The sequence below is a fragment of the Penaeus monodon genome, chromosome 14 (assembly GCF_015228065.2).
Source record: "Penaeus monodon isolate SGIC_2016 chromosome 14, NSTDA_Pmon_1, whole genome shotgun sequence".
NCBI classification, from domain to species: domain Eukaryota; kingdom Metazoa; phylum Arthropoda; class Malacostraca; order Decapoda; family Penaeidae; genus Penaeus; species Penaeus monodon.
In genome coordinates this window covers 12262293-12277292 of record NC_051399.1, presented here as the reverse complement: position 1 = coordinate 12277292, position 15000 = coordinate 12262293, and the positions used below count along the sequence as shown (strand labels likewise).

At 37.1% G+C, this 15000-nt stretch overlaps 1 protein-coding gene across 2 annotated transcripts; it reads right to left on the bottom strand.

Moving 5' to 3' along the window:
* Positions 1–746: 746 nt before the first annotated feature.
* Positions 747–11332, bottom strand: LOC119580889. 2 transcript variants are annotated; one of them, XM_037929116.1, is made up of 6 exons: positions 11179–11332; positions 5776–5915; positions 4614–4846; positions 4149–4256; positions 2270–2564; positions 747–2052 (listed from the first exon to the last, which is right to left on the bottom strand). In XM_037929116.1, exons 2-6 carry the CDS (start codon positions 5858–5860, stop codon positions 1526–1528), a joined length of 1248 nt encoding a protein of 415 aa, XP_037785044.1. In that variant the 5' UTR covers positions 5861–5915; positions 11179–11332; the 3' UTR covers positions 747–1525. The 2 variants fall into 2 exon arrangements, with proteins under 2 accessions (XP_037785044.1, XP_037785045.1); XM_037929117.1 differs by lacking the exon at positions 11179–11332 and adding an exon at positions 6467–6487.
* Positions 11333–15000: the final 3668 nt, after the last annotated feature.

Sequence of the window (15000 nt, the reverse complement as noted above, 5' to 3'; positions counted from 1 at the left end):
CGATGCCATACTGAGAAAACCAAAAAATGTAATCACGAAGCCACGATTTGAATGGAAAAATAATGGTTACGTTTCGAGTTAGATTTGGACTCCCCATCTGACGCCGAAATTACTTCCGTTTTATTGTCCTCATGAGCTTGGTATTTCTCAAAACATCATGATTTACCTTTATCGTTCATAATATGGGTCGTCCTTATGTACAAGCTACTTGGTTTGTATATTTTGTTGACCATCGTGTATTTAGAAATTTTGCAAATTATATTCATGAATCTCATGTGGCATACAATATGCTCAGATTAAATATTATGCAGCGTATGTACTAAGGAGCGGGCAGTGTGGACGGTATAATTTTGCAGCGTGCAATGCTTAAATTGTGAATAGGAAATGTAAGTACACCGTGAAAAATACAATACAATGATACAATGGTTGGTACACTTTTTTTAATCGGTGATGGAGGGAAATAGTATGAATTTTGTTCATATCTTCTGTGAAAAAAATGTATCAAAATCCCTCTTCGTTTCATATAAAAAAAAAAAACTTTCAAAAATAAGGGAAAGTGAGTTGAGTGTGCCAACGTGTAATATCATGCAGTGAGGAATAAGCATGTGAATATGATGAACTGGATTCGTGTTCATCTTGAAATTATACGCTCGAATATGCTACAAACAAGAATTATTTTACCTATTTATTCAAAGAGTATTTTATGTGTCATTATTTCTGCAGTGCTGACAATGACAAGAACAGGAGTGCATTGCATTCAGAGTGGTTACCTTTTTATTGCTTTTAATACATCAGCAAAGGATTTTTTTTTTCAAAAGGAAAGTTGATATACGGACCAAATGTCTACAAATAGGCATATTTTCTCTATTTATCACAGAACATTAAGATCTCTCTCTCTCTCTCTCTCTCTCTCTCTCTCTCTCTCTCTCTCTCTCTCTCTCTCTCTCTCTCTCTCTCTCTCTCTCTCTCTCTCTCTCTCATAAATCATTTGCTTTGCAAATCACAGACAGATATCAGTGAACTTAAATCAGTATCATAATGAGACAGTAATCATTGGTCAGATCATATTATCTTATAGCTTTTCAAAAAATATGGATTCTTGAAGATGAACATTCCACCGAAATATTCCATGGATTATCATAAAAGCCGCATTTCCCCGTTCTTCTGACTAGAATACTCTTCAACATGAGCATTTCAGAGTAGACCAGGTTGCTTTCCTTCCACCTTTCTCGCCAAATCCATCGACATTCCAGATCATTTCACTGGAAAAAGTTACCTATGTCGAAAACAAATAAACCTAACCTAACATCACAATTCCAACGTCGCTGATTACACGACACTTTAGCACCAGTTAAAGGGAATCAAACAGCGGTGAAACACGCGGACAAAAACGTCGCTGCGTAAAATCGACGCGATGGAACGGCTCCCTTCTTTCATGTAAGGTCTTCCATAACGATCATTCCTGCTCTTGGTACCTCCCGACCCTCCTCTGGGACTTCGAGGTACCAGTCTCTCCCCGCTGGACTCACTGGTACTCGGACTCCCGGTAGGACTGGCCGCCGAACGTGTGCAGGAGTTTGGAGTTCTGCGGGTCGCGGTCCGGGTACGTCAGCGGGTAGTTCAACGGAAGGGTCTCGTCGTGGACAGACATCGAGCCCGCGCGTTCCCGGTGGGCATCGTGGGGCATGCTGTAGGTGTCTGGCGGGGACGAGCACGGGGGCGAGGGTGGCGGGCACTGGCTCATCGGGTTGTTGTGGTTGGCCTCGTTGTCGACGCGGGCGTTGTTGAGGGTGCTGGTGAGGGTCGTGGTGGTGGAGAGCCTCGGGTAGTAGTCCGTCCGGAAGCTCGTGTAGTTGGAGAACTTGCGGTCGACCTCGTGTCCCTTGTCGACGTCCCTCCTTTTGCTGAAGTACACCTCACAACAGAGCGTGCAGAGGGCGCCGAGGCCGAGGCCGACGATGAAGGTGACGATCAGCAGCAGGAGGACTGGGATGCCCTTGAAGTCCCCCATCACCCACACGAAAGCCCACCATTCCTCCTTCTTCGATGTTTCTGGAAAAAAACGGACAAATAAGCATTCATATAATGTTTTAAAATGATCATAAGGATAATACCATCCTTTTACCTTAGCATCAAATAACAGTATTCCACAATATCGAATTATCCCAAACCCACAATCTTTGTAACAAAAGTTTTGAGACTCACAGACTTTATTTATTCACTTGACCGAACCTAACGACCTACCAAACAACCTCATTCACGAGCTTACCATTTGTGTGAATGGTTGACTCAGTCCCTGCCTCGACCGATGGCAGATCTTCCTCAGAAAGTTCATCGAAGGTCAGGTCGTCATCATCCGTGACTTCTGTGAACTGGCGGGGCGTTTCGTTCCCGTTTATTTTTCTAAACAGATTCGTTTCGTTAGCCGTTGGTCGTTCTGTACGGGGCGGGGGAGTCATTTTTGTTGGAGCTGGCCGAGGGGTTGTCGTTGTAGTCGTTGAGGTTGTCGTAGTTGTAGTTGTCGTTTTCGGCGTCACGTTACACTGAGTAATATTAGCGCGTCCCTGTAAACAACGAAGAATCTTAAATTGTGGATTTATGTGTTTATTGTTATTGTGCATGTTTTTTTTCTATGTTCATGATTCAAGTGCAATAGTAATCCCAAAAATAAATCAGCGAAGGAGCTCGCAAAAGTAATGGGTGTTTTGAGTATGCATTATGCCTTTGTAGCTGTCTGAATACATTTAACTTGAAGATATAAAAAATGTGGTAGTTAATGCCTTAAGGGCTTCTCATATTATAATTTATTAATATATATATATATATATATATATATATATATATATATATATATATATATATATATATATACATATATCCGCGGTGGCCGAATGGTTAGAGCGTCGGACTCAGGACTGTCACGACGGCAATTTGAGTTCGAGGGTTCGAGTCACCGGCCGTCGCGTTGTTTCCTTTGGGCAAGGAACTTCACCTCGATTGCCTGCCTAGCCACTGGGTGGCCAAGCCAACTCAAGTCAGTGCCGGGTAAATAGAGATGGTAACTCGATAAAAACACCGGGCGGAAGGCAATGGCAAACCACCGCTCTAAATTGCTAAGAAAAAATCATGGAAGCCCATGATCGTCAAGGCCGCGGTGACCGAATGGTTAGAGCGTCGGACTCAAGACTGTCACGACGGCAATCTGAATTCGAGGGTTCGAGTCACCGACCGCCGCGTTGTTCCCTTGGGCAAGAGACTTCACCTTGATTGCCTACCTAGCCACTGGGTGGCCAAGCCAGCCCAAGTCAAGTGCTGGTCCCAAGCCCGGATAAATAGAGAGAATAATTACCTAAAAGGTACCACCGGCACTCTCCGTGGAAAGGAACTGGGGACCCTACCACGTACTCACTCCAAGAGCATCAAAACATGAAAACTACAATCAAGTATCATGCTGTGACCACGGCGGCTCAGATATGAACCTACCGTTAAAAGAAGAATACATATATCCATATAAATATACATGTATACACATATATATGTGTATACATTATATGTATATATATATATATATACATATATATATATATATATATATATATATATATATATATATATATATATATATATATATATATATAGTTTATATATATATATATATATATATATATATATATTATATATATACATATATATATATAATCCCTGGAATCAGTGATTATCGCCATTTTGCCCAAGGATATATATGTACACTATCTGGAGAACTAAAGGGAGCAAGACCCAAAGCGCTTATTTACCCATTTACGGGTTATTTTCTCGCAAAAAAATGGGGGCAGAAAGTTTGCGAGCGTCTCTAAAAAAAAAAAAAAAAAAAAAAAAAAAAAATATATATATATATATATATATATATATATATATATATATATATATATATATATATATATATATATATATATATATATATATATATGTAAGCATATATTTTTTACGCTCCACCGAAGGGTTTACGAGTGACATTTTTGTAGTGTATCAACTGAAGAGTGCGCGTTCGTGTCAGAAGTATATGATCATATAAATTCTAGAAAAGAACACGCAACTTTAACGTTATATGATTTTTAAGAAAAACACTGAATAATGGCTAAATGTCTTACCCTGAGCCAAATGGTGAATTCGTAAAATATGTAATCATCACTGGGGGCGTAAACCTGAGCCTTTTCGTACGGTGTGTCATTGCCGTCAACTAACACTTTCATCTTGTGCTGAAAGAGTAAAGTTTATGTTAGTGAGAAATAAAGCGTACATATGACCCTGTCTTATGCATGTGGGGATGAACAATGACAATAGTCTATGCTATGATAACATTCTCTGTTAGTTTGTATGAATTATGGTGAAAAAAAAATATTTGAATTGTTAAATGACCAACCAAAACAGATTAATTTAGTATTAAAAAGTGGAAATAAAACTAAAATAGTGAATATACACTAAAATATCACTAAAATCAGGTTATAAACGATTATATGAGTGTGATGGGGTAATTAAAAGACAAGTACATTAATTCGCAGATCAATACTATGTACTAGGAAGTTAGATAAGTTGGGGGGAAAAATATATATTACCTCCCCCTCTTCCACGAAATGGCTAGCGCTGATGATGTGCTCCGTGCCCTCCGAGAGCTGGTTCTTCCTGAGGGAGACGCCACCGACGGTCACGTCTCTCGCCGACCCTAGATTCACCACCTTCAGCTTGAGGTCCACTCGCGTCCTGGGGTTAAAGGGCTTTACGCAGACCTCCAGCGCGCTCTCCCGGAAGTTTTCGACCATTCCCATACGGCGTCTGTAGTATATTCTCCCTGGGGTTGTGATAGATCGTATGGTTGGTAAGATGTGATTGATTGCGGTTGATGGAATGTGTACTCGTATATTTACTGAGGTTGTGATAGATTATGGTTGGGGGATTTTTCCATGAGGTTGTGTGTAGACTGGTTGGTGGAAAGTTTATCGTATTTTCCCTGTGGTTGTGTGGCTGGTGAAATTTCCCTGAAGTTGTGATTGCGATTGGTGGAATGTTTATTGTATTTTCCCTTAGGTTCTAACAGATCATGGTTGATGAATTTTGATGAGGTTTGATATAGTGTGGTTGATATAAATAATATATCAACAGTAGAGGTAAGTAAAGTTTATGTACATGAACTAAGGTGAATGACATTTGTATATTGCAATTTAAAGAGGAAAAATTTAGCAGCAATAAAAGTTAGATCAATCGCATTAACAACAGTAACAGTTCAGTGACACCGTTTTTAAAAGAGTGAGTTATCGCCATGGAATTACCCGGATAATTTTTATCTCGTGATTGCTGATAGTTACCCCTGTGTTGCGAGGTCGGAAATACGTGAGATTCCCTTGTCTTTGGAATATCGACTGTCCTACCGTTACGTGGCAGGAAATACATGAAATTTTCATAATTTGAGGGAATATCGACAATATTTATGAGATGTTTTAGGATATTCCCTAGACTAAAAAGTACCACTACGTATAACGTTACGAAAGTATGTGTAATAACAGCCAATGTAAGTTAAAATAGATTTTTTACATTTTATACGCGTGTCCCTTCCTACCCATGCCTTTACTACAAGAAATATAAAAGAAATGACAACACTACTTTACCTTGCCTTGTGACATAACACTTGACACATACATAAAAGAAATCACAGCAGAAAAAAAAATAAAGAAAGAAAACAAATATACTAAAAAAAAGGAGAAAAAAATCCATTCGTCTTACCTTCTGCCAGGGCGCCGAGCTGTAGGAGAAGCAGAAGTGCCAAAGGACCAGCAAGGCCCCTCAGGAGTCCTCTGCCACGTGCCATGACGAAGATAATGCTAACCCACGAGTCGGCACTTAAGGGAATGGCCGACGAAGAGCTGGGAAAGGGCAAGACGTCGATGTAAATTGCGTGCTGAAGAAAGGGACGTTCTAACTCTCAGAAGAAAGTGGAATTTTTTCACTGGAAGAGATGGACTAATCTTTGAAATGATAAGTAGATAAATAAGATACAAAACGACTGGCAACTTACTCCCTGGATGAAAATGGAAATAAAGATCAAATAAAAAAATATAAAAAATAGATAAATAAAGAAATAAGTTACAAGACACCTAACTTACACCCTTAATGAAAATAGACATGGGAAGAGAATTCAAAAAACGACATCTAACTTACTCCGTGGATAAAAATGAAAATAAGAATAAAAAACACGACACGTATCTTAATCCCAGAATGAAAAACAGAAATTAAAAACAACATCTAACGTACCACCTGGATGGAAACAAAATAAAAGACCAACAAACTGGAATAATAATTGAATAAAAAAAAAAACACCACAACCTAACCTTCCCCTGTAAAGAAACAAAGAGTCGAAAACGACAATATCTTACTCCCTGGATAAAAAAATAAATAAAAAATACAACTAACTCACTGCTATTGCCCGGAATAAGACGCGACTGAAGTTGAAGGAAGCCAAAGACGTTATCGCAATCTCAGGCAACTAATCAGGTCTTATCTTTGATAATTCGCTGCTTTGGTGCAAGCAGTGACGAAATTGAAAAATTCGTTTTTTTTTTCCTTACGTAGCTGGGTAGAGTGGGTTACTGGGGAAATTATTCTTCGCACGAAAAGGTATATGTAGGTTTTCCTAAGGTAGAGTGTGTGTAAGAGAGAAAGAGAGAAAGAGAAAGAGAGAAAGAGAGAGAGAGAGAGAGAGAGATAGAGAGACGAGACAAGACAGAGAGAAGAGAGAGAGAGGAGAGGAGAAGAGAGAGAGAGAGGAGGAGAGAGAGAGAGAGGAGAGAGAGAGAGAGAGGGAGAGCAGAGAGAGAGAGAGGAGACGAGAAAGAGAGAGAGAGAGACGAGAGAGGAGGAGGAGAGAGAGAGAGAAGAGAGACGAGGACAGAGGAGAAGAGAGAGAGAGAGAGAGAGAGAGAGAGAGAGAGAGAGAGAGAGAGAAGAGAGAGAGAGAGAGAGAGAGAGAGGAGAGACGAGAGAGAGGAGAGAAGAGAGAGGGGAGAGAGAGAGAAGGAGAGAGAGAGAGGGACAGAGAGAGAGAGGGAGAGAGAGAGAGAGGGAGAGAGGACGAGAGAGAGAGAGGACGAGAGAGAGAGGGACGAGACAGAGAGAGGGACGAGACAGAGAGAGGGACGAGACAGAGAGAGGGACGAGACAGAGAGAGGGACGAGACAGAGAGAGGGACGAGACAGAGAGAGGGGGGGACGAGACTGAGAGTGAGAGAGAGAGAGGGGACGAGAGAGAGGACGAGAGAGAGAGAGGAGAGAGAGAGAGGGAGAGAGAGAGAGAGGGCAGACAGAGAGGGAGAGAAAGAGAGAGAGAACGAGAAGGAGAGAGGGAGAGACAGAGAGAGAGAGACAGAGAGGAGAGACAGAGGAAGACGAGACAAGAAGAGAGAGAAGAAGAAGGGGGAAGAAGAGAGAAGAGACAGAGAGAGAGAGAGAGAGAGAGGGAGAGAAGAGAAGAGAAGAAGAGCTCAGAGTAGAGACGAGAGAGAGAGACAAAAACGAGAGGAAGCGGAAGAGAAGAGAAGAGACGACGAGGGCTAGACGTAGAAGAGTAAAAGTGCTATGTAGAACTGTAGAGTATAGAGCTATGACGAGTTTAGACTATGGACAGATGAGAGAGACGAAGAGTAAGAGAGCACACGAGAAAGTAGTAGAGACGAGAGAGACTGAGAGAGAGAACGAGACAAGAGGAGACGAACAGAGAGCTAACAGACCAAGTAGCAAGAAGAAGTAGACATAGGTGAAGAAGAGAGAACAAAGTGAGAGAGAGAAGAGAAACTTAATACTTCATACATATATAACTATAATATAATGACTATACTGAATGTATGATATCACGAAAATGGTATTGTGTACTGTATGTGATGTTTTTTTGTTTAATGCATGTTCACGTACGTTATCATTTAGGATCCGAGAAAAATACAGTAAAGCATGATGTTAGTTGTGAAATAGGAAGTATAGAGATAGTATCAGCTAGAGAAAGAGAAGAGAAGACTAAGAGAGAAAAAGGACTTTCAGTGAAGAAAATCATATAATAAAAATAAAGGGCACACATACACGACCTTTCAGCCATGTTCCATTTGATGACGTGCCTCTGATGGTTTGAATCGTGTAGAACATATGGATATCCCCGACCTCATTTTGTCTCTGAAAAATATCTCTTTACTTCCCCATCTCCCTGCCTCTTATTAGCCTTCATTTGCTTTTCCCCATAGTCTATCCAGGCCTATTTAGATATCAAGACGCAAGTGGCTACTATGAGCTGTCAATAATTACCCTCTATTAGCGTGTTGGCCTTCTCAGCTGGTTACGTATGTCTATGTTTATTCGTATATCTTAAATGCGAATGATTAGTGAGGTTCCCGACTAATTTAGAGATCCAACGAAATTATGCCATTAGTCATGTATTAGACACATGGCCTCTAATGTAAGATATTCCCCCACAATTACGTAAAAGCATATTAAAACTTCAGATATTGTACAGTACTTCTTGCATTGATTTTAAATTTGACACTCCGGTTACAGTTCCATTAGAGTATGCGCTTAGCTGAAATCGTTATCATTGATATCCAACGAGACCGATTGGAAATCTTCTTCATTCCATCTTCTCTTCCTCTCTTCCTTCTGTTGTCTTCTTGTTCTCCTCATATCATATTCGTGCGAGCAATATCGTCTGTCATGGATTGTTGTTGCTATTATTGGCTGTCAAGTTATTTTTGTTAGTGGTTCGGTCTTTCTCGCTTTGTGTTACTTGTTCGGGGATTAGACTAACTCGTTACTCTTAAAAAAGCGAATGATCATATGAGAGTTCTAACTAATTATAAGAGCGGGTTCTATCTCTAACAAATTTCATTGCCATTAGCACTGCCTCATAGACCCACAATCGCCTCTATAATTGTTAAAAAGATCAACCACTCGCCACTAATTACCGTAACGACGGTCATTAGCACCACTACCTGTAGCATCTTTTGTCATTTGCATTATTAATTAAGTTTTGGACCGCCCACAGTTGCCATAATTTGCCGCCTCTCTCACTGGCATCGTATATTAGTTCAGAAATACAGCCGAAGGGGAAAAAATAGAATATAAATTTAACAATCCATTAGTAGGCTCGTAGTCCGCGTGTGTCTTTGTTTATGTTTGTCTGCGTGGGAGAGGCTGAGGGTTCTGTGTGTGACTCGTGTTACAGAGGCGTAACCTGAGTTCCCTTCCACAGGCTTACAGACACACCCGCCGCCGCATGTGCTCAGTTTTGAACTAGAATGTTTTATGGTTCGAAGTTTGAAGAATGTAATGATTAATGATCTGACCTATAACTGCATTGGACTGTGGTTTGATCTATAACATGCAAATTAGTGGACTGAACAACACGATCCGACCATAGTCTATGGATTATATTCCGTGTATCAACACGGAAGAGTTTTGCTATTCAAAAGTAATTATGAGGATTGTGGGAATTACAAAACTACCAGTGCCTTGCATAATAATAATAATAATAATAATAATAATAATAATAATAATAAAATAATAATAATAATAATAAAGAATGAACGGCGAATTGAAGAACTAGATCTACAGACTAAAACACAAAGAGTAAAATAGCCTGATTTAAGTGAGCTACGATGAAAAAATATATCTAAGAGCCACATAGAAACTAGCATAGCTGAAATAGCAATGGCAATAACCGCAGTGTAATTCACGGTAATTCAAAGTAAGCCGCCGGAAAAATAACCTGATCAAAATATGTCATAAACTTGCATAATTTATTCGGAATCGATTCACGGAGGATCATCAGCTTCCCCGAAGAGAAAAAAAGACAGTCGGATATTGCAACAGAAGTAGCGAGATTACATTCATTCCAGTAATCTTTAAAATTTACCCATTATTTTAACCAGAAATGACTACAAAAATAGAATACTGAAATGCAGTTCGGATCAAATTTAACCACGCATGGAAAAAAAATATACGCATTTATCCCCACACTTTCCTTTTCACTTAGTATTACGCTGTATTTTCGCGTAAATAAAATTACCTTTGGACCAGAGGGTATGGGGTTTAAGACCATTATCCCCACAGGAGATAAACCGTTTCACCTGACCACAGGACAAACAAGTAGTTTATCTCCCAGACAATTACATTTTCTCTCCTACCACGTGGAGCCGTAATATACACTGTATAAACTTTTTCACTTTGGCTCGTATTTAAAGTGTATAGATATATGTAACGGGGGATATTTAATCTAATTATTTCATTTATATTCTTATGACTGGATTTTAGTTTAATAGATGGACTAACGTGTTGAATTAGTTTCAATCTATGTTCAATCTTTAATACAAATTGAATTACAAGTTAAAATCAAAGCCTCGATACAAGTAATTTTAAAAAATAAAAATCATAGGAAAAATATAAAATCCTAAATGAAAACAATGTTGTATAAATATCCGTATATTTATAAACGATTAAATAGAATTGACAAATGTGATTAATCGTTTATCAGCGGATAGAAAAAATAAAATGTTATCCGTAAAGTAAAATACAAAGTGATTTTGGAAATATTATTAAAATTTAGAGAATGATATAATAATATAAGGAATATGTTAATAATGATAATAAATATAAAATAATGATAATACACTCAATAAATAATATATAATAAAAATAATAATAAATCAAAAAATAATAAAAATATTAAAAATGAAAATAAAATAATAAAATAATAATAAAAATAATATAATAATATATATATATTATATTAATATAAATATATGATATATATATAATGAAATGAAATAATAATAATAATAATAATAATAATAATAATAATAATACAATAATAATAAAAACATAATAATATATAATAATAAAATGATATAAACATTATATAATACATATGATACTAACAACAATGATACTAACAAAATGATACTAACAATACTGAAGATACTAACATTAATGAAAATGGCTATCATATTTGTAATACTGATAAAGATAAGGATAACCATGATAATGTCAACGACGATGATGTTCATGATGCTACTGAGTATGACCAAAATGAACAACAATGAGATATGATTACAATAATCATTCTAATCATAACAACAACTGTAAATTGGCTTACCTTGTTGCACTTGAACAAAACAAATCAAAGGTATAGAGGTGTATTCAGCAAGGCTTCCCGAAAAAAAATCGAATGTGTTGTCACCGTCTTACAAGGATAGACTGACGACGACATGACCCGACACGAGTGAAGTGAGTCGCCCTGGGCACTTAGCTCCGCCCCTTGCCCCAAGCCCCGCCCTCACGTGGGATTAACGGATATACCGCTTGTCGGATTCGGATATTATCGGGGATAAATATCACTATCTGGTATTGGAATTATATATGCAATGTTAATATATATATACATATGCATACGTATATGAATATATATACATGTATATGAATATATATACATATATATAAATATATACATATATAAATATACACATGTATAAACATATACATATATAGATATATACATATATACATATATACATATATACATATATACATATATATAAATATATGCATGTATACATAAATATATATATACATATATACAAATATATATATATTATATAATATATCATATATTACATATATATATATACATATATACAAATATATATATACATATATATGTTTTATTGAAAATGAGACTACAGTTTCGAAATCCACCTGGATTCCATCTTCAGGTCTGAAGATGGAATCCAGGTGGATTTCGAAGTTTTGCTATTCACATATATATGTATGTGCGTGTGCGTGTGTGTGTGTGTGTGTGTGTGTGTGTGTGTGTGTGTGTGTGTGTGTGTGTGTGTGTGTGTGTGTGTGTGTGTGTTTACTTGCATGTATACGTACAGTCTTACATACATAAAACATACACGACGGCAGAACACTGGCAATAACTTCCTTATTGTTGTTACACCGCTGAGTGGCTGTAAAAGATAATAAAGATGTAATTGGCAATATCTAAAAATCTCTGACAGAGTTTGCGATAAGCGTTTTATATAAAAAAAAAAAAAAATACTATTGATTTCCCGTTATGGTATAGGTATAAATCTAATCTTTACAACTCAAATGACAACTTTAATATATACCTTTGATGTATAGATGTAGATAACCATATTATAAGTGAACAGAAGTGTCGTTAATCGTATAAGTACATTTACAAATAATAGTTTACTGTAATGATATCATAAGTATCTTTTATCACATTTCTTAGAAGTTCTAGATTACTCATATTATCAATTTGATGAATTTTGTATCAGGTGATATATTGCATCATCACCAAATTGATTACAAAACCAAAGACAATTCTATACTGTGTTATATCAGCATGCTCTTTGTGTTGTGACTGATATGATCCGTTATGCTGTCGACGATTCACTTAAGGATGAATATTTGAATATGATGATGTATAGTAAAGCTGATAGATAAAACAGGATTATCTAATCGTTATTATCTCGCCTTCCACTAATTATGTTACCGTTACAATAGTCTCCGTTGTCCTTATTGTAAGTTAAGCGTTATTATTATAGTAAGTCTTGTCATTATGTGCACTTATAATCATGATCACTATCAGCTTGATTAAAATTGCATGAGATATGTGACGTTTATGAAATTTGGTCTCATCGATTCGACTATTTTTATATGTATTATCTCTATAATAGGTTTAATCTTTAACCCAAAGGACAAAATGAGTTTCTATTGTATACATCGTTGAAATTAGTGTTTGTGAAAATATACATCAATTTGCCTTGATATGACATATCGACCATTTCACGTGAAAAAGGGTAATATTTCAGACAACGTCTTTCATAATTCGATATAACCCCTTACATCAAAACGATCACAGCTTTCTAAATAATGTAATAACACCATAAAACAAAAAGGGTGATCATGACTTCATCTCCCATGAATAGGACCCCTTAACCCTCGCCTATTTAACACTATTGTCTCAAAGAACGATTAACACCCTGCTCACAACAACGCCCCTTTTGCCCTAACGCCCTACGTGGACATCTTGACAACCCTCGTTAAATCTGCGTCTGCGTGTGTCACGTCTTAAGAGCATAACGTGTTAATTCCACAGATCATATGCATTTCGCGTTTCGCCCGTTATGACGGATGTTTTATTGATCAGCTAATATCAGTAAGTCTTTTGAAATCGATAAGGGACAATGAGTAAGTTCCTTCCTTTCCACTGCAAGACATGAAGAAATCACGTTTATCTTTTAATCTCCGGTAAGAGACCAAGGGCGAAGTGGATAGAGAGAGAGAGAGAGAGAGAGAGAGAGAGAGAGAGAGAGAGAGAGAGAGAGAGAGAGTTTATAAATATATACATGTAAAAAGAAAGAGAGTGCGTGAAACCACTGATGCAACAAAAAGAAATAACATCAATTTGGATATGTCATAACCTGTACTTTAAAAAGAAAAAAAAAATCCTCCCAGATATGTTTTACACTTTTCACCCAAACCGTGAAGGATGAACACACACGGTCCTCAGTTCCTCACGTCTACCATACTCATCCTGTCGTGATCCTGCCGTCCCTCATGCCAATGACGTGACGTGATGGCGGTGTTTCCTCCACCCCCCCCCCGCCCTTCCGCCAGTACTCTGAGGTCATTTAAGATTTTGTTCTTTTTTTTTGACAAGGTGTGGGATTGGAACGAGAGGAAGGGGGTAAAAGATTGCGATCCGCGAGTATTCTTTATACTATGAATAATAGGAATCAAACAGCAAACAACGAGGTGAAATCATAGAAGTCATTCAGCAAGTCCTCGAGGATTTGTCTTCATTCCTTGAATTTTGTGGAACCGGCCAGAGAATGACACTGAAGCGAGCATTAATGTTTATAAATCTCAGACCAAAACGACGGTTTTCCTTAACTGTTATTTATGGTACGTAGTCTGTTTTCCAGGAATACCTCTAGGAGTCTATGTACTCATACTGCCTTTCAGTACTCTATCTCTTGTATCGAATCGTCATGAGAATCATTTGCATCGAATCATCATGAGAATCACTTGTATCGAATCGTCATGAGAATCACTTGTATCGAATCGTCATGAGAATCACATGCATCGAATCGTCATGAGAATCACTTGTATCGAATCGTCATGAGAATCACTTGTATATACTCATCGTGAGAATCTCTTGTGTGTAACCATATGCTCTGGAATACCCGTTGTAACACTCGAATAATAGAATCTCTTGATCCCTAAATTCTCATATCGTTTATGTAGAATTATGTTGGATACTCACAAGATCGAAGGACGACTGAAGAACAAACTATTCTTGAATGTCATGAAATTTGAATTCATGAATAATCATCGAATCGTAAGGATAATGTCTCGAATGTAAGAAATAATATGAACGTTAATGACAATGATGAATTAAGGAAAATCATATGGTGTCATGAAATATGTAAACATATGAGAATATCTGACAACATGTAGAACTTTGTATGTAACATAGCTGAATCCGTTGTAAGACCCAAAAAAGAACTTTGATTATTTTCATATTTTATTAAATTATAGTTGGATTACTGAATAAACAAACAGTTTCTTGGATCAGTAAATGTTGAATGTTAATTGAATATATTCATGACTGTATAGGATTAGGTGTCTCAGTAAATGTATAGATAATTAATTAATTAGAGAACGTGTTAATTGACAATTAGAATGATATATTAATGGGAAAATCAGTTAATAGGTGGATCAGTAAAATAATTAACACTTAATGAGCCAATATACAGAAAACAAAACATGAATAAAGAGACATATGGGTGAATAAAAAAAAAACACATGTAAACAAATAAATAAATGAATACTTTTATGAACAAAGACACGAATAATTAAGCCAATTATTAAAAAAACCTAATAGATAAGACAGTGCTTAAAT

Coding starts and splice junctions, on each gene's coding strand:
- LOC119580889 (XM_037929116.1), bottom strand. CDS start 5,860: ATGGCACGTGGCAGAGGACTCCTGAGGGGCCTTGCTGGTCCTTTGGCA. Junction 4,257..4,613: donor ATTTCGTGGAAGAGGGGGAG/GTAATATATATT, acceptor TTACTCTTTCAG/CACAAGATGAAAGTGTTAGT. Junction 2,053..2,269: donor GTCAACCATTCACACAAATG/GTAAGCTCGTGA, acceptor GTTTTTTTCCAG/AAACATCGAAGAAGGAGGAA.